General features: G+C 53.4%; 2 protein-coding genes across 4 annotated transcripts in view; one reads left to right on the top strand and one right to left on the bottom strand.

Moving 5' to 3' along the window:
- Positions 1-12,644, top strand: part of CTSB (cathepsin B) — a 46,799-nt gene extending 34,155 nt beyond the window's left edge. For both annotated transcript variants that reach the window (XM_068552504.1, XM_068552503.1), the window contains exons 2-10: positions 4,353-4,503; positions 5,493-5,578; positions 6,510-6,624; positions 8,226-8,344; positions 9,095-9,180; positions 9,490-9,633; positions 10,010-10,126; positions 11,274-11,402; positions 11,726-12,644. In XM_068552504.1, the coding sequence (XP_068408605.1) occupies positions 4,378-4,503; positions 5,493-5,578; positions 6,510-6,624; positions 8,226-8,344; positions 9,095-9,180; positions 9,490-9,633; positions 10,010-10,126; positions 11,274-11,402; positions 11,726-11,823 (1,020 nt within the window). In that variant the 5' untranslated portion in view covers positions 4,353-4,377 and the 3' untranslated portion in view covers positions 11,824-12,644. The remainder of the gene's footprint in view (positions 1-4,352; positions 4,504-5,492; positions 5,579-6,509; positions 6,625-8,225; positions 8,345-9,094; positions 9,181-9,489; positions 9,634-10,009; positions 10,127-11,273; positions 11,403-11,725) is intronic.
- A 3,748-nt stretch (positions 12,645-16,392) lies between these two features.
- FDFT1 (farnesyl-diphosphate farnesyltransferase 1) overlaps positions 16,393-17,443 on the bottom strand; it is a 35,609-nt gene continuing 34,558 nt past the window's right edge. For both annotated transcript variants that reach the window (XM_068552502.1, XM_068552501.1), the window contains one exon: positions 16,393-16,968. In XM_068552502.1, the coding sequence (XP_068408603.1) occupies positions 16,747-16,968 (222 nt within the window). In that variant the 3' untranslated portion in view covers positions 16,393-16,746. The remainder of the gene's footprint in view (positions 16,969-17,443) is intronic.

The following is a 17,443-nucleotide window of genomic DNA, read 5'->3' as shown; positions in this document are numbered from 1 at the left end:
CCAGGTCTCCTGACTGCAAGCCCCACTCTCATCCTCTCCAGCGGCTCCCGCGGCTGTTGACCACTTGAACTCCAGCCGGGATGCTCTCCTGTGACGCTGCGGCCCCGGCGGGCGGGCTGCGGCTGCAGGGAAGGCCCCATGACCAGACTGGAGTGGTGGTTCATGCTGCGCCCTGACCGCAGGCTCATGGGCCCGGTTCTCACCGAGGCCAGGGATGAGCAGGGAGAACAGTTGACAGGAGCCATGGAGCAGGAAAGGAGGGCGGGGCGTGGGGCAGTTGTCAGCAGGGCAACTGAGAACCACCTGGGAGCTGCCCACGTTCCCCGCCCCCGCGAAACCAGAGAATCCTTCCCCCTTTTTATTGGCTGCGCCATGTATCTTGCGGGATACCAGTTCCCGGACCAGGGGTGACCAGCGATCGAACCCAGGCCCTCGGCAGTGAAAGTGCCGAGAGCTAACCACCGGACCGCCAGGGAATTCCCGACCCCAGAGAGATCTGTGCAGTCCGCTTGCGTGGAAGAGCCCCATCCTCCACGTGAGCGGCCGGCTGAGCCCGCAGGGGCCCTGGGGACGCTCCTGTTTGACACACAGGGAACGTTCTGCGCGGATGGCCTCTGGTTTCCTGAGGACCCTGCCACGTTCCTGACACCGGGACAGGTAGTGGTGAGAGCCGAGGGTGGCGGCCCTTCCAGGTGCGATTCTGACGGGCCCATCGGCCAGGCCTCCACCTGCCAGGTGGGTCCGGACGCCCATGTGTGGGGAACACACCTCCCATCTTGGAGCGGTGTTAAGACGCCAGGGGTAAGTCAGGGTGTCGATACAAAGGAACCCTCTGCTTTGCGTCTCTGCCCAGAAGACTTTTAAAAGAGGCCCCAGAGAGCTCTGGCGCCCCTCCTGCCACACGCGGACACGGCAAGACGTTTCCTAACAGTCTGGAGGCTCCTGACACGGGGTCACTGAGCACCAGCTTCCCCATGAGTCACTGAAAATGGGAAGGTTAAGCATTCTGAGCAGAAAGTCACTGGGGAGAAGGCATCTGATTGGAAACAGCATTTGGGGGCTCATCAGAACAAGTGTTCTTTCAGTTGGGTGGCTCTGGGTCTTTGGTAGCACCAGCTATTATTCTTCCCCACAAATATAACATGCTCATTTAAAATATAAATATATATATATATATATATATCATGCTCATTTGAAAAAAAAGGCGGCTATATAGTGAAAATCAGTTTTTTGGGACTTGTGTATGTTTTTCTCAACGTTTTCCACGAGTGACAGGGATAAACATGTACGTGGCTTGATGGGCTCACACTTGCCATGACTCACCTGCTGCTTTGCTCTCCTTCACTTACTGTCTGTTTTGGTCTTTTTTATCAGTACAGTGTGATTCACTTCAACTAGTTCATTTTTTTTTTTTTTTAATTTTTATTTATTATTTATTTATTATGTTTATTTTTGGCTGTGTTGGGTCTTCGTTTCTGTGTGAGGGCTTTCTCCAGTTGTGGCGAGTGGGGGCCACTCTTCATCGCGGTGCGCGGGCCTCTCACCATCGCGGCCTCTCTTGTTGCGGAGCAGAGGCTCCAGACGCTCAGGCTCAGTAGTTGTGGCTCACGGGCCCAGTTGCTCTGCGGCATGTGGGATCTTCCCAGACCAGGGCTCGAACCCGTGTCCCCTGCATTGGCAGGCAGACTCTCAACCACTGCGCCACCAGGGAAGCCCCAACTAGTTCATTTCTTAATGGCTGCTTACGTATTCTATTATTTAAGCGTTTACCACAGTTGTTACAGTTAATGTTATTAGATGCTTTCTTTCCGGTCTTTTGCGAACACCGAGAATGTTTAGTGAACACCCGTGTACCGGTATCTTTCGTCTTGAGGCTTGTGGGATAAATTTCTAAATGTCAAACTGCTGAGTGAAAGGGCATGCAGTGAGGAGAACTGATAGAGGTTGGGTCACACCTGCCACTGGGTGTTCCTCAGCGTCCGCATCTGTTTCCCTGCACATCTAACCCCAGCTGAAAACTCTCCAACCCTGCAGCCTTTGCCAGTCTGGAAGATACATACCTCTTTGCTGAGCATCTTTAAGTATCTGTTGGCCTTCTATAGTTTTTTCTGTACATTTACTGTGTATATCTTCTGGCCATTTTTCTGAGTCCTTTGCGTATTAGGGAAACGGAGCCCTAAGTATTTGTAAGGACTGTTTTTTGTCCATTTGTCACTTTGTATTTTGTTTTTTCTAGAAGAGAGGCTTTATTTTCATGTAATCGTTTTCCTCTTTAAGATTCTGTTTTATGTCAATCTTAGGCATTCCTCACGCCAATGTTACATTTTTAAAAGTGCCCTTATTTTCTTCATACAACTTCTGTTTTTATTCAAGATCTTTGTTCCATGTAGCACTTTTTGTAGGACTTGAGGGTAAAGATTGAGTCTTTTTTTTCTTATTTCCAAAATGCACAGCCAGTTGTGCAGGCACCATCCACCAAGATGTGCTATTTCCTCCCTCGTAGGATGTGCTTCCGAATGGCCTGTTTAGTTGATGCAGCTCTTCCTGGGCTGGCGTCACCCAGGGTTTATCGTACGTTTCCCACCCCAGACCTTCAGGCCTCCATCACTGTTCTTTTCCAGAACCGTCTGGCTATCTTCACACGTGGATTCCTCCAAGTGAATTGTTGTTTAAGCAACAGTTAAGTTAGGTTTTCCCTTGAATATAATTCACTGTGTGGAAGGCAGCATGTTCGGTGCTGTCACCTACGTCATCTTCATGTACCCCTCACAAAAACCTGTGACCTGAGGAGGTGACCCAGTGACCCTGCTGTGCCAGCCCCTGAGGTCAGGGACAGGAGGGCCCAACATACGCATGCACGCACGCGTGCGCGCGCGTGCTCACTGAGTGGGCATCTCACGAGGCCCTGCAGTGCTGTGGCGCCCAGGTCCCATTTCTTGCTCTCATCAGAGCTTCTTGCCTAAGAGCGTGCCTCAGAGGCTGAGCTGGAAGTTGGCAGTCTCCTGACCTGCAGGCCAATCCAAGAGCTAAGGCCTTGGTGGTGATGGGATGGCTTCCCTTCTCGGGAGCCCCGTCTCTGAAACTGGAAGCAGAGCCCTTGGCTGACTGGAAAAGCCACGGACAGTCCCGGGAGACCTGTACCACCGGCCAAACCAGCTCTGCTTCCCGGCTCTCGAGACAGCACATGCAGGGCTGGAGGTGGGCTTGTGTTTGCTTGTTTGGTGTCCAGAATGTGGCTCATGAGATTTATCTTTTCTTATCCCACTGGTCTTCCACTTGAGACATGATCACAGGAAAAGGCTGTTTATTCCTTGGGAGCACAAACTTGGGAGAAGTCACAAACTTTGTTCCAGGAACCCATGGAGAGGCAGGTTGGCCGTAGTGGGGAGGGCACTGGATTCGACTTTGCCTGAAGATCCGGGTTTGTCCATTTGTTTGGGAGGGACTTGTTGGAACTGCTTGTCACCTGGGCCCTGGGGTGGGTTCTGACAGATAGCAGAGCGGCCTCGGCCCCGACCTCACAGCTCACAAGATAGTTGATCCACAAACCATGCAGTGACCAGCGTCATTTCAGACTGTGAGCCCTGCCCTGGCCCTGCAGCAGCTCTAGAGACCGGGTGACACGGTGTCCTGCCGGCATCCGAGGGGGCCTCACACACACAGCACAGCCCTTTCTTGGCTTTCTCTCTCGTGCATGCTCCCAGCCAGCTGGAGGGGGAGCACACAGTCTGTCTTAGCCATTCAGGCCGCTACAACAGAATGCTACAGATGGTGGCTTCCAAGCAAACTTACTGCTCACGGTTCTGGAGACTGGGAGCCCCAGATCAGGGGCCAGCATCGTCCAGTGAGGACCCCCTGCGTGGTCAGACTTCCCTGTGTCCTCACATGGAGGAAGGGGCCACGGAGCTCTGTAGGGTCTCTTTTATAATAAGGGCACTAATGCCATTCATGAGGGCTCCACCCTCGTGACCTCATCATTCCCCAAAGGCCCCACGTCCTAACACCATCACCTTGGGGGGTAGGATTTCAACTTGAATTTGGGGGTGTGGGACACAAACATGAGTCCATTTCACAGTCCTGCATGCTGTGGGCATGGGCTGGGACTTTGAGACAAGGCCTGAGAGCACATGGGTACCGAGGCTTGAAGGCGCTCTGCTGACACCTCATCTCCAGAAGAGGAAACTGAGGAGCACAAGGGGTCAGATGGTAGAGCCAGGACGGAATGGGATCCCTTTGACCACTGGCTTGTTTGTGGCCCCAGAACAGGGCTACCTGAGGTGACACCTTGTGTGTGTCAAGCACCTGAACTGAGGGAAGAAGCATCCTGATGTCTTGTGTCCTTTCCTTTCCAGGTTAATCTAGGATCCAGTTTCCAAAATGTGGCGGCTCTTGGCCACACTCAGCTGCCTGGTGGTGCTGACCAGTGCCTGGAGCAATGTGCATTTCCCGCCTCTGTCGGATGAGCTGGTCAACTTCGTTAACAAGCAAAACACTACGTGGAAGGTGGGCTGGGGGCCCCTTCTGTATACTCTGACTCCCGAGGGAGGGGCTGCAGCTGTGGCCCATGGGACAGTGTGTCCTAGACAGTTGATCTGATTCATAGACCTGACCACTGAGGCCCACGCGCACTGCCCTGTCCCCTTCCCTCGTGTGTGTGTTGTCTGTGTGTGAGAGTGTGTGAAGGCGCATGGGGGTAAACCAGCTCTGGAAGAGTTCACCACCGGGTAGACACTGTAACCCCACCGTGGTAGGTGTCACAGCCCATCAGTACCACCAACTCCGTGATTCTGCCCAGCCCTGAGGCCCGAGGCAACAGGAACAGGGGGGTGAGGAATAAGCCATGTTCAGGGCAGTGGAGGGTCTCTCGTGACGTCAGCAAACGGTACAGCTTGGAGGAGATACCCACTGGTCTGAGAGCTGCCCACTGCCCGTGCGGTCACTCTGGGCTGCTCCCCGCCTGCTCTGCAGATGCCTGTCTTAATCCGTTCAGACCGCTGTGACAAAAGTGTGTGGATCAGTGCTTGTGAACGGGAATGTATTGCCTGCAGTTCTGGAGGCTGGAGCTCCAAGATCAGGGTGTTGGCATGGTCAGGTTCTGGTGGGGGCCCTCTTCCAGGTTGCATGTGGCTGACTTCTTGTTGTGCCCTCACTTGGCCTGAGGGGTAAGCTAGCTCTCTGGAGTCTCCTTATAAAAGGGCACTGATCCCATTCATGGGGGCTCCACCCTCATGACCTAAGCACCTCCAAAGGCCCCACTTCTTAACACCATCACATTGAGGTTAGGTTGCAACATGAATTCTGGGGGGGGTGACACAGACATTTGTTCTGTAGCAGTGCCCCAGCCCCCTTGCTCTGCGGAGGTGGAGGGGACCCCTGGCCTTGCCAGGGCTTGTGTGGGTGGTATGCATGCTCCACCCCGTCTCTGGAAACATCCCCACCCCCCCACCGCCCCGTGTTGGTGGGTGACTGCTATGGGTGCGGCTGTCTTCCAGGCTGGACACAACTTCTACAACGTGGACCTGAGCTACGTGAAGAAGCTGTGTGGCACCTTCCTGGGCGGGCCCAAGCTGCCCCAGAGGTGAGTGCCCACTACTGGGGAGGACGCACGGCTACACCAGCACCACTGCCATGGGAGCAGAGATGCTTGGCACAGAGGGAAGGGGGAGGCAAGAAGGCTTCCCTGGCATCCGTAGGCCTCACTGCCCCCAGAGCTGCAGGGACTCTGCCTGAGGTACAGGGCCTAGCCACCGATGCCAGAGTTTCCTACGGTGCTTCTCCAGGCGTCCCCGCCGCAGTGGGAAAGGCCCCAGGTCTGGGTCTCCAAGATCTGAATGGACCCAATCTTGAATAATTTAAGGAAAATCTAAGAAAAACCATATGATCTGCCATTAATGTTTATTTTTTCTAGAAAAGTCTGCAGTTTCTATTTTCATGTAGATATTACTCTTGAAGGAAGCGTTAGAAAAATCTAACGGTGAGGATGGGATAGTTACGTTATGGGGACCGTTACACAGTTGCGAAGGTATTTAAAAAATGATGAACCTGGGCAGATGTTTGACTTGGGGTCGGGTTGGGGAAGCAAGAGATACAATTATCTGGACCCTGTGGCGAAAACTCCTCAAAAATATCCATAAAATGGGTGTAGAAAGAAACGTACAGGATGGTAAGTTACGTGGAGCAGTAGAACCTATTTTGTTTTATAAAATTCCAAGGGGGGAATTCCCTGGTGGTCCGGTGGTTAGGACTTCACGCTCTCACTGCTGAGGGCCCGGGTTCGATCCCTGGTCGGGGAACTAAGATCCTGCAAGCTGCACGGCACAGCCAAAAAAAAAAAAAAAAAAGTGTTTAAATAAATAAATAACATTCCAAGGGGACACCCTTGCATACACCCTCCTTTGCATACCCTTGTGCCTCTTCCCTTCTAGGTGATGGCAGTCAGCTGGCCTTTGCGGGGATGGGAGAGTGGGTTCTAAGGTGACAGCTTGTGACGGAGACCTTCCTTTTTCCAGAGCTGCATTTGCTGAGGGCATGATTCTGCCTGAAAGCTTCGATGCCCGGGAACAGTGGCCAAACTGCCCGACCATCAGAGAGATCAGAGACCAGGGTTCCTGCGGCTCCTGCTGGGTGAGGCCCCTGCTGGCCGGGAGGGCTGGGGCCAGGGGACAGGTGGGGTGGGAGAGACCAGGGGAGTTGAGGTTAGACCAGCTGTGACTAGGCAAGTCACAGAAGGTTCCCGAGTCTCAGTCTCCACCAGTATAAAAACAAGAAGGATCCCTAAGGTCGTGAATCATTGCAGGACCAGGCGGAAGAATCAGTATGTGCAGAATGCCCTGTACAGGGCGTGTCCCACGTATGGGTTGTGAAGCAGTTTTTATTTCTGTTTGACACACTGTCCCAGGCCATCAGCAAATACCATTAACTTTGAAGAAGCATCCCCTCTGTATCAATGAGCTCTCTTAATTGTGTTTGTTTGGGTAAAATACACATGATATGTGGCGTTGGGTCCATTCAGGTTGCTGTGCAGGTATCACCACCTCCGTCCACAGAGCTCTTCATCGTGCAGAACTGAGACTCTGTCCCCACGAAACACTAACTCCCATTCCCCTCTCCCTGACCCTCAGCAACCACTCTTCTGCTTTCTGTCTCTTGTGGTTTTTCTTTTTTTAAATCAGTGAATCAGTGTATTCCAGGGTAACTCGCAGGGTGGGATCGGGATGAGGGGTGTGAGTGGGGACGGCAGTCCGGAAGCATGTGCAGTCGCCTTCTGCACTGCTGAGGAGCCCCTGGGACAGTTCCATAGCTCACCCAGGGTATGGGGGGTAGGTAGGTGCTTGGAAAGGGAAAGTGCATTCTTAAGATTCATGAATGGGTAACTAGCCTGTTTCACGGGTACCAGGAATATGTCAGCGAAGGTTTTCATCATTGTTTGGGGACTAACAGAACATAGAGGCTACCAGGTCCTAGTGATTATTAAAATCTAGTAAATACTAAAGCCTTTGATGACACAGAAGTGATTGACTGTGCCGTGCAGCCCTGGGTAGGGTCAGCAGAAGGACCGGAGGAGCTGCAGGGGCCACAGTGGAATCGGTTACGCTAACAGCTGTGTGCTCCACCCCTGACGTTTTTTTTTTTTTTTTTGGCTGTGTTGGGTCTTCGTTTCTGTGCGAGGGCTTTCTCTAGTTGCAGCAAGCGGGGGCCACTCTTCATCGCGGTGCCTGGGCCTCTCACTGTCGCAGCCTCTCTTGTTGCGGAGCACAGGCTCCAGACGCGCAGGCTCAGTAGTTGTGGCTCACGGGCCCAGCTGCTCCGCGGCACGTGGGATCCTCCCAGACCAGGGCTCGAACCTGTGTCCCCTGCATTGGCGGGCAGACTCTCAACCACTGTGCCACCAGGGAAGCCCTTTTTTTTTTGTTTTTGTCTCATGATTTTAACTAGTCTGGGTACCTCATATGTAAGTAGAATCATACAGTATTCGTCCTTCGTACAAGCTATATTTTTATGTCAGAAACCAAAGACCGCATGTTTCAGCAGCGAACTGAATGCCCAGGTAGAGGTTTGGGGTGGATTGCTCTCTTGCTTTAATGCCCAGCTCGAGCACCAGGCCACTCCGCTGCCGTGGAGAGGGGCCAGCCGCCAGGAGGGCGCGGGGTGCCCGACGTCGCCCCCCGGGTGGAGGCTGGAGGGCCCGCAGTGCAGGATAGGGCTCAGTGCGCCGGTTCTTGCAGGCGTTCGGGGCTGTGGAAGCCATCTCTGACCGGCTCTGCATCCGCAGCAACGGGCGTGTCAGCGTGGAGGTGTCCGCCGAGGACATGCTGACCTGCTGTGGTGACGAGTGTGGGGATGGGTGAGTCGGAGCCCCTCAGCAGACCCGCGGGTGGGCGCTGGCCGGGGAGCTCCCTCAGGCAGGACGCCGCCTTTGCTGAGACATGATGGGGACCCAGGGCGTCGGAAGCCAGGCCGGCCGCGCAGAGCTGGGTGTGGGCTGTGGGTCCAGGCCAGACACATGTTCTCGGCACAGGCGGCGTAGCTTCTGGGTTTTGTCGTGCTGGTTCCCCTTTCCTGCTTGAGGAAATGTAGTGGTCTGGGGCCTGTCTCCTTCTCTGTAATTAAGGGTGATGGGCTCCCAGGTAAGCCACATGAGTAAGTAACCAGATCCCTGTCTTCTGCCAACTCCGCCCTTGGTTCTGCGACAGCAGTTCTCAGATGCAGCTGCGGATTGGCAATACCTGGGAGTTTAAAAAAAAAAAAGTGCTCAGGTCTCACCCCACGGCAATGAAGTGGGAGTCCCTGGCGTTGGTGTTTTGTAAGAGCCCCAGGGGATTCTAAGGTACTGCCCTTCGAGAACGCTGTCTAGACAGAAGACGGAGCCTGGTGTGGATGTGATTATGAAAGTACTTCTGTCTCCTGGGGGATCTTTGTGGGCAGGCCTGGGGGAGTCCCTGCAAGAAGTGACTGTCGGGAGGATGAATGGGGCGTCTGGGGATCTGGGAGAACCGTTGGGCCAGTTGCTGAAGGCGGTGGTGGTGCACCGGGCTGTGGTCTGGGAGCAGCGAGAACCACTCGCCATGAGTTTAACCAGTGGTTCTTTTCTCAGCTGTAATGGCGGCTTTCCTTCTGGAGCCTGGAACTTCTGGACAAAACATGGCCTGGTGTCTGGGGGCCTCTATAACTCACATGTGGGTGAGTGTCTGCCCTCAGCCCCCATCTGGCCAGATGGATTTTATATGCAGGAATAATAGTGGTCTCAACTTTCCCATATAAAGTAGAGGTTAAGGGTTGAGGGCAGGAATGCTGGGCTGAAACTTCAGGTAGAAAGACAAGGCAGCCTTGTGTATGGCGGAGTTAGCAACAGGAGGACGAAGGTGTCAGTGCCGCAGGCTTGAGTGTGACTTCTGTTCCCGCGAGCCGTCGCCCCGATTCTTCTCTCGGGCCTCAAGGGGCCTTTGAGGGGCTTTCTCCTGACACCTACCTTTGTCCTTGGCCCTCCAGGTTGCAGGCCCTACTCCATCCCCCCCTGCGAGCACCACGTGAACGGCTCCCGGCCCCCGTGCACGGGGGAGGGCGACACCCCCAAGTGCAGCAAGATCTGTGAGCCCGGCTACACCCCGTCCTACAAAGAAGACAAGCACTTTGGTAAGCGGGGCGGGCGACCCAGCGCACCGGCCGGGGGAAGCCAAGGAGGGAGGGCCAGGGCTGTGGGGTCTTAGGTCAGGAACACAGAATGGAGCCTGTCTTACCGGAGGGAGCAGCGCACTGCATTCTCTGCCCGTCTCCACCCTGAAGTCTGCGGGAATGGTGCCTTAGACCTTCAGCCTTGGAAGGAAGAGACCAAAGCCCTCATTTCATGGGGGAGTAGTCTGCCCTAGAATCCTTCTGGGGGCCGCCTGCCCTGCTTCCAGGGTCTCAGGCTCACAGCGCACACGCGCCGGGGCAAGCCCCGTGCATCAGTGAGTGACTGACCGACCCTCTGTGGGAGGTGCCCTGCCCCACTTGGCCGGTTCCTTTGCAGGATGCAGTTCCTACAGCGTCTCCGGTAGCGAGAAGGAGATCATGGCGGAGATCTACAAAAACGGCCCAGTCGAGGGGGCCTTCTCCGTGTATTCGGATTTCCTGCTGTACAAGTCTGGTGTGTCTCGACCCCTGGTGGCAGCTGGCGGAGGAGGGAGATCTGGGTTCCCGGCTGGCGGGACCTCCTGGGTGGGAGGCGGGCCTCCAGGGGGAGGCGGTGCCACATGCCCCTGGCCGCTCCTTGGCTGGTGGTAGAGCTCTCGGCAGCTTCCTGCCTGCCCTGTCCTCTGGCTCCCCCTGGCATCTCCAGAGGTTTCCTGTATGGCCAAATTCCTACTCCCCCCGGAAAGGCCAGCTCAAATATTTCCTTGGGGAGCCTTTCCATCCCCGCCTCCATCCGCCTCCATTGCTTCCTCATTGCATTCACGTTGTAACGGTAGGTTTCCTCCTTCATCTTTGTCTTGGCAGAGTCTAAGCATCACGCCCAGCACCCAGTGGATGAGGAAAGAGGGAGCACCTTGCTGTGGGGATTCAAACGGCTGGGGACAGGATGGTCCCCGCCTGAGAGCTGTCTTAGAAATCCCCCTTTCCAGACGAACAGTCTGTGCTGAGGGCTTCTGTCTCATTTTATATGCTGCTAGATCGAAAACTCCCAAGCTCTCCAGTCTTATAGAAAAAAAAAAAACCAAGGTGCCTGGCAAGAAAAAAATGATAAAGTTGGGCAGTTCTTAACACAGTCTCCCCCAATATTATATGAGAGGACGCATTTCCAGTTTGACGAAGTGATTCACCAGTGAGGCGGCAGCCTGGGGGACCTCAGAGCACCGTAGCCAGCATCTTTCTGGCAGCTGCCAGCCCAGCCCCTCTCTCACAGCACCTCTGCAGGGTGTGCCCCAGAGCAGCAGTTTAAAACTAAGCCACGGAACCCTTTCGACAAATCATTACATGGAGTCCCTGTAGGTAACACAGTTAACTGTTGGTATTTTTATTCGAATTTACAACTTGTTTTAAAGGCAACCAACAAGCACATTTGATTGGCCTCCATCTTAATATTTACCCCCCTTATATTCGAGTGTGTTAGGCTTTCAAAAATAAGTAATTCCCAAATGTTGTGGGAAGCCCTGGAGCCTTCTCGTGGAACGCCAGGGCCCATCCTTTCCTCCGGCCCTGTCTGTCCTGCCTGGGGTGACCAGCCGAGCTGGAGGGGTGCTGTGGCAGATGGGGCGGCCGCCCGGTCTCGGTCTGACCGCTTTCTCTTTTCCCAGGGGTGTACCAGCACGTCACAGGAGAGATGATGGGAGGCCACGCCATCCGCATTCTGGGCTGGGGAGTGGAGAACGGCACCCCCTACTGGCTGGTCGGCAACTCCTGGAACACCGACTGGGGTGACAATGGTGAGCGCAGCCCCTTGCTAAGAGCAGGGCCCCCTGAGCCAGAGCACAGCGGGCGTCTTGTCCTGGCCTCCACGAGGGCAGCCTCTGACCCCGAGAGGGTGTGTGCTCGGCCCGGGTCCCCAGGGCACCAGGTGCAGGGGCCGGATGCGGGGCTGGGCTGTGGGGTGAATGGAAGCCAGCCGAGCACCTTGTGGGCCGGCTGGTGACAGCTTTGGGGCTGGTCTGTGACTTCCGCTTCCCCATCTTTCAGAGGTGGGTCTGGATATGTCGGCAAAGGTCAAAAGCCAAGCACAGTCTAAGGGCGTCTTACTTCTGCTCTCTAGGCTTCTTTAAAATCCTCAGAGGACAGGATCACTGTGGAATCGAATCGGAAATTGTGGCTGGAATCCCATGCATTCGTCAGTACTATAAGAAGATGTAATCTCCTGTGGGCCTGTCCGCCGGCCCTGGGCCAGTTTTTCCCTAAATACCGCCATTCAGACTGGGGATGAGATGGGGGGGTAGGAATGTCTGTCTTTTATTCTTTGAGTTAGGATGAGATACAAGGGTTTTTAGCCAGGGCCTGAAGGACTGGGTCAGGCCAAGCCTCACGTCTGCCATCCGCACTGTCTTCCGAGGAGACGCAGCCAAGGCCAGCCCAGTGGACGGACTGCTGTCATGACACAAGCACTTAGGCACATATCATCGCCGCCGCAGCAGAGCAAGCCTCTCCCGTAGACCAGCTGTGTAGCGCCTGCTGCCCCCGCCTTTGCATCACCAGGGAGCAAGACAGACCTGAAGGGTTTGTAGTTTCCCAAAGGAGTGGAAAGCAGAGAGCTCTCCTAGCTCGATGGAGTCCCACCCAAGCAGGCGGCTTTCTAGATCCGGAATAGGTTGAGGAGAGAGAGTGGGGCAGCCCTTCGGAGAAAGCCACGCTCTCCCAGGCCCCCTGCATCTGTCGAGGTCTGCAGCGCTGCTAACCCTCTCTGGTCTTGTCCTTGGCATGATTCTTAGGTTTTCTGTTTTGTGCTCCTCGGCTGATCATGTGACTGAGAGTCTACTAGTTGGAAGACTGTACAGCTGTACAGATTGTCTCCTTCAAACTCGGTGGTTGAGGTTTCTCTGACCTGCTGCCCTCTGATACCACAGCGAAACTAGTTTGGGGAGAAGCCAGCTTTTACTGTTTTAAAATCACTGCTTCACCCTGTTAATGTAACAAAGAAAGGAATGACTGCCAATAAAATGCCTCTCCTTCAATGTGAAGTCTGCGTCCTGGTGCCATCTCGAAGATTGTCACTGTCTGTAGACTTTCAGCTGCTGTCTCTCCTTCTCCCCCAGAAGGAATCGTGTTCCCATGGATCTGGGTGCCCTTGAACCTCTAACCAGGGATATCTTGCCTGGGTTGAGTGGAACAAAATAAATACCTAATTTTTTAACTTCACTGCTGCAGCCATACTTTCAAACCACAGCACCTCCTCTCCTTGCTTTTCCATCATTCTCATCAACCCTCTTCTGTAAATCGACCACCCCACACTGCCCCAAGCCTCGATGAGCTCTGTTCCTGCTTCATTAAAGAGGCAAGAACGCTTACCTCTGTTTTTATTTTACCACCCGCACAGCAGCAGTGACCTGCGGGTTCCTGCAGGCGTGGGGCGCTGGCGGTGTAGCCAGTCCTGCTGGAAGACCAGCTCTCCGGGTCGGGGCAGAGCCCGTGCGCAGTGTCAGGAGCTCCTGTCTCTCGGGATGCTGGTTAAGAGTTGCTGCTTCGCATCACCCTAATTACCCACACGCAACGGGAGGACCCCAGTTCTCGAGGGAACAGGAGACTGTCAGAATCTCCACCTCTGCCCGCACCCTGGCCTGTCAATACCCCGTCATTTCCCTTCCACAGCTGGGAGTGGGGCCAGCTCTTCCCAGAAGCACAGGAGGTTTAACTTCCGATGTGCCCCAGAAATTAGGATCAGAAGTACCTCAAATACGCTCTTAAACACGTGGCGAACATTGCAGGAGAAACGTGAAACTCATAGTACTTACAGAATGTTTAACAGGGGTTAAAGCTACAAATTCCTCATTGCGTTATCTGTACAATTTCAACTAGGATACATTCATAAGCTCAGTGAAGTTCTAACATGTTCTACCCACTCCCAAACTGAGGTGAATAATTCTGTTTACTACTTTCTCCCATCCTCACCCGGAAGCCAGCAGAGATGCATTAAGTGAACCGAACTGGACCTCGGGGCATCTTCACGCTTGGCCTAAGGAGTCTTTGTGAGAAAACAGAAAGCAATGTTTATGATTGGGACTGATGTCACTTCAGTAAACAAATTACCCTACTACCACCACCTCATCACCTCAGCTCAATTCAGTAGGTGCTAAGTTTTCCTTGGGTGCCTTCAAACAAGATGACAGTTGGAAGTGACAGCGCCTTTTCGTTCTTTACATGGAGAAGGGCGTATTTTTGTTCAGATTTAGAGGGGTGAGCAGAGGTAGTCCAACCCTTCCCATTCCTTTAATAGGCATCAGAAAGCTGTACGTCGGAGCCTCAGGAGGGGTCCTTGGACCAGTAGCATTGCCATCTCCGAGGTTCTTGCAAGAAATGCACAACTTGGGGCCAGACCTGAATCTGCATCTGTAGTTAACAAAGACTCCAGGTGACTCACGTTCACGGTGGTTTGAGGAACGCCTTACAGCAGTGGTTCCCAAGCTGGTCTCCTGACCAGCAGCATTTGTGTCACCAGGGAACTTGTTAAAAATGCAGGTTTAGGGGCACCTCCCCAGATCCACTGAGAAAGCATGGTCCTAGCAATCTGGAACCTTCAAGCAGTTCACTAAAGTTTAAGAACCAGCCTTAGAGCTCTGTTTCCAAAACTAAGAATAACCTAGGGCTTCCCTGGTCGTTAAGAATACGCCTGCCAATGCAGGGGACACGGGTTTGAGCCCTGGTCCGGGAAGATCCCACATCTGGTGGAGCAACTAAGCCCGTGCGTCACAAGTACTGAAGCCCATGCTCCCTAGAGCCCATGCTCCGCGACAAGAGAAGCCAACGCAATGAGAAGCCCACACGTAGCAACGAAGACCCAATGCAGCCAAAAATAAATTTTAAAAAAAGAATAACCTAGAATGCCTGTTAATTAGCAGATGTCTAGCCACCCCTCCTCCTCCCCCTACACCCCCAGCCGCAGAGAAGAGGCTCAGTAGATAGAAGAGTGGGGCTTCCAGGTAGTTGTTTCCCAGGGCAGGGTGTGGGTGTGTGTGCAGGTCTCAGCTAGGGCTCCAGAAAGTTCCCCAAATGGGGTTAGGCTCTGTTAGGTTTCTTGATTTAAAGCCCTGGATTCAGATGGGTCAGATATTCCTCTGAGGAAGACTTAAAATCTCCCACTGTGAGTAGGAGTCACGTACACTATGCCAGGGATGCTGTACATTTAATTACTTACCTTAAAAGTGTGGAGTAGACGGTGGGATTGCCAGATTCAGCAAATAAAAATACAGGATGCCAAATCAGATCTGAATTTCAGAAGTCATTTTTTAGCATAAATATGTCCTGTGCAGTATTTGGGGCATAATTATACTAAAAAACCAGTTTATCCGAAATTCAAGTTTAACTGGGTATCCTGTATTATCTGGCAATTGCATTATAGAAAACATTTAGAAGGGAAATGTTCTTCCAAAGGAGTGGGCATGCGAGCTAAGACCTTTATAGCTTTACAGCTGGGAGGGACCTAAAATCATACAAACCACCAGAAGCTCAGAAAGCCCCACAGCCCACGGCTGAGCCAGAAGAGCAGCTTCCAACGCATCCACCTCAGACCAAGGCTCCTTCCGCCCGGTTGTCCCGTGTCCTACGTGAACTTCAGCAGAATAGATTTCAACACACAAATCTTAACACCTACCTTGGAATCGCAAACCAAGTTCTGATGCTTAAATTACTCACTGCCGAGTCTGGCTTAGAGATGTGCTCTAAGTGGTAAGTGACTTTGGCTTCAATGTCACTGGTGACTGGTTCATCCAGGACTGAGTCTCGAACCAAAACAGTCCATGGTCAGACGGCAGCAGCGGCCCACACGAGAAGAATCAGTGTAGGTACGTGTGTCACAGTGCAAACCCAACGTTACTGCTGGAACATAGCTCCTTCAGTGACTAAATCACAACACAGAGAGCTGCAGCAAAAGAGGACTGCCTATACACTACACACCAAGAGCACAGCTTCGGGAAAGTACTTAACGCCCTGCGACGGATTCTCAGCCTGAGGGGCTTTTTCAAACACCCCCTCTGAGCTGAGACTCTCAGGGAGTCAGTGGGTGGGCACAGCCCAAACCTCGGGGATGCTGGAGGGAAGAGGAAGGTGGACCACCGTGCTGGGGGAACTGGGCTGAGTGCCACTTGGCTTTCAAGCCAATCACCTGAAAACATCTTCCGCCTTTCTTGAGAAACAAACAGAAAAAAACCCCAAAGCTGAAAATACCCTCCGAATGCAATAAAATTTCTGAATGCAGCTAAGAGAATTAGCTAGAAGTAGAGCAGGCTGGCGGAGGTGATGGCCTTGCTCCCTTCCCGGCAGGCACAGCGCGGGGTGGGGATGCCAGGTCCCTGCTTCCCGGTGGCAGCAGTGGCCACCGTCCCTCAACCAGTAACTCCAGCCTGGAGTTCCGCACCTGCCACGCTCATCAGGCTTCAAGTGAACTGCCCTTGACAAATGCCGAGTAATTCAGTTCTTTATTATAAAAATCTCAGAAACGTCAGCCTTAACTGGAAACCAGCCTGCTACGATGGGGCCAAAGGCAATCCTGAAACCTAAACTCCCTTTAAATGAGGAAATAATGCTAACCCCACCCAGAACTTACTTCCTAGCCTTCACATGCAGAAGATAGTCTGCATCCTTAGGAAACACGGGAATATTCCTAGAACTCTAAACATTTGCATCTACTACATTCAAGTCCACTGAAGAAAACCAAAGGATGAGAAAAACAGGAACAGAACAGAAAGAAAATGCACTTCACTTTCTACTAGGATAGATAGTCAAAGGTTGCTTCAAATTAAATACATTCAATTATAATTCTAGCCCGTATTCACACTAAGTATGATCTCTCTGCAGGCCCAGATGCAGCCCTGACTGTGACCCACAGCAGTGGACGCTCAGCCCTCAGTCACCCTGCCCAGGTGGGCACAGGTGAACACAGGCGGCCGAGGCTGAAGTGTCCTTTCCCTTTAAGCTTATCTTCACCGCATGTCACAGTTTCTAAAGGTCCAGGCCCACAGAGTTCTTGGAGGGATTAAAGCAGGAGGGAAAAGGGGGGAAGCCCACATCCGTCCCTGAAGAGAAGGTCAGCCCACCTCCCAGGGTGTCCAGTCTCCCGCCCAAGCCCAGTCAGTGCTCTCCGGTCTGAACACAGCCCTCTGTGACCTGGGACAGGGCGCTCAGATACTGCCAGCTCAGGGCCACCAGGAGCATGACAAACGACAGGGAAATGGGTGAGTAGTGGCTCCGAGAGATGAGCTGACAGTTGGGAAGATTCTGTGTCCTGATCGTGGAGATGATCTGCCTTGTTTTAGCAGAACATGGGTCGGAGTTGGGGATTCTGTGATAAATCTGTGGAAGGAAGAGAAGAAGATAGTAAGTCCTGGGAACTTTATAAACATCTGTGTTCACTTCTTACTACAACCTGAAACAGCTAGGCATTTTATGCCCATTTTACCAATGAGAAAAACTGAGGCTCAGAGAACACAGAAGTAATAACCCAAAGTCACTCCACTAATAAGGCAGGATGTCAGCGGGGCCTGTGTGATCCCACGGGCCATCCCGGAGCAGCAGGGTGGCCCCCGAGAGCCCCACCCTCGGAACCTCGCAGAGCCACTGACGTCCACGTTGCTTGCTGAGGCTACAGCAGAGCCACACGGAGGAGGGAAACACACTGCACAGACCGGGCATGGGCACTCGGGAGAACGAGATGGGCTCAGAGGTGTGCGCGGCAGGCGAGAACAAAGCAGGGCCCCCGAGAGTCGCCCCGGAGGCCTCCCCGTCCCTGCACACCCTCCCCTCCCAAAGCTCCAGAATCCCTGCTGAA

This window comes from Eschrichtius robustus, chromosome 10 (assembly GCF_028021215.1).
Source record: "Eschrichtius robustus isolate mEscRob2 chromosome 10, mEscRob2.pri, whole genome shotgun sequence".
Taxonomy (NCBI): Eukaryota; Metazoa; Chordata; class Mammalia; order Artiodactyla; family Eschrichtiidae; genus Eschrichtius; species Eschrichtius robustus.
Note: the sequence above shows the minus strand (reverse complement) of the source record. Positions and strands in the feature narration are given on the sequence as shown.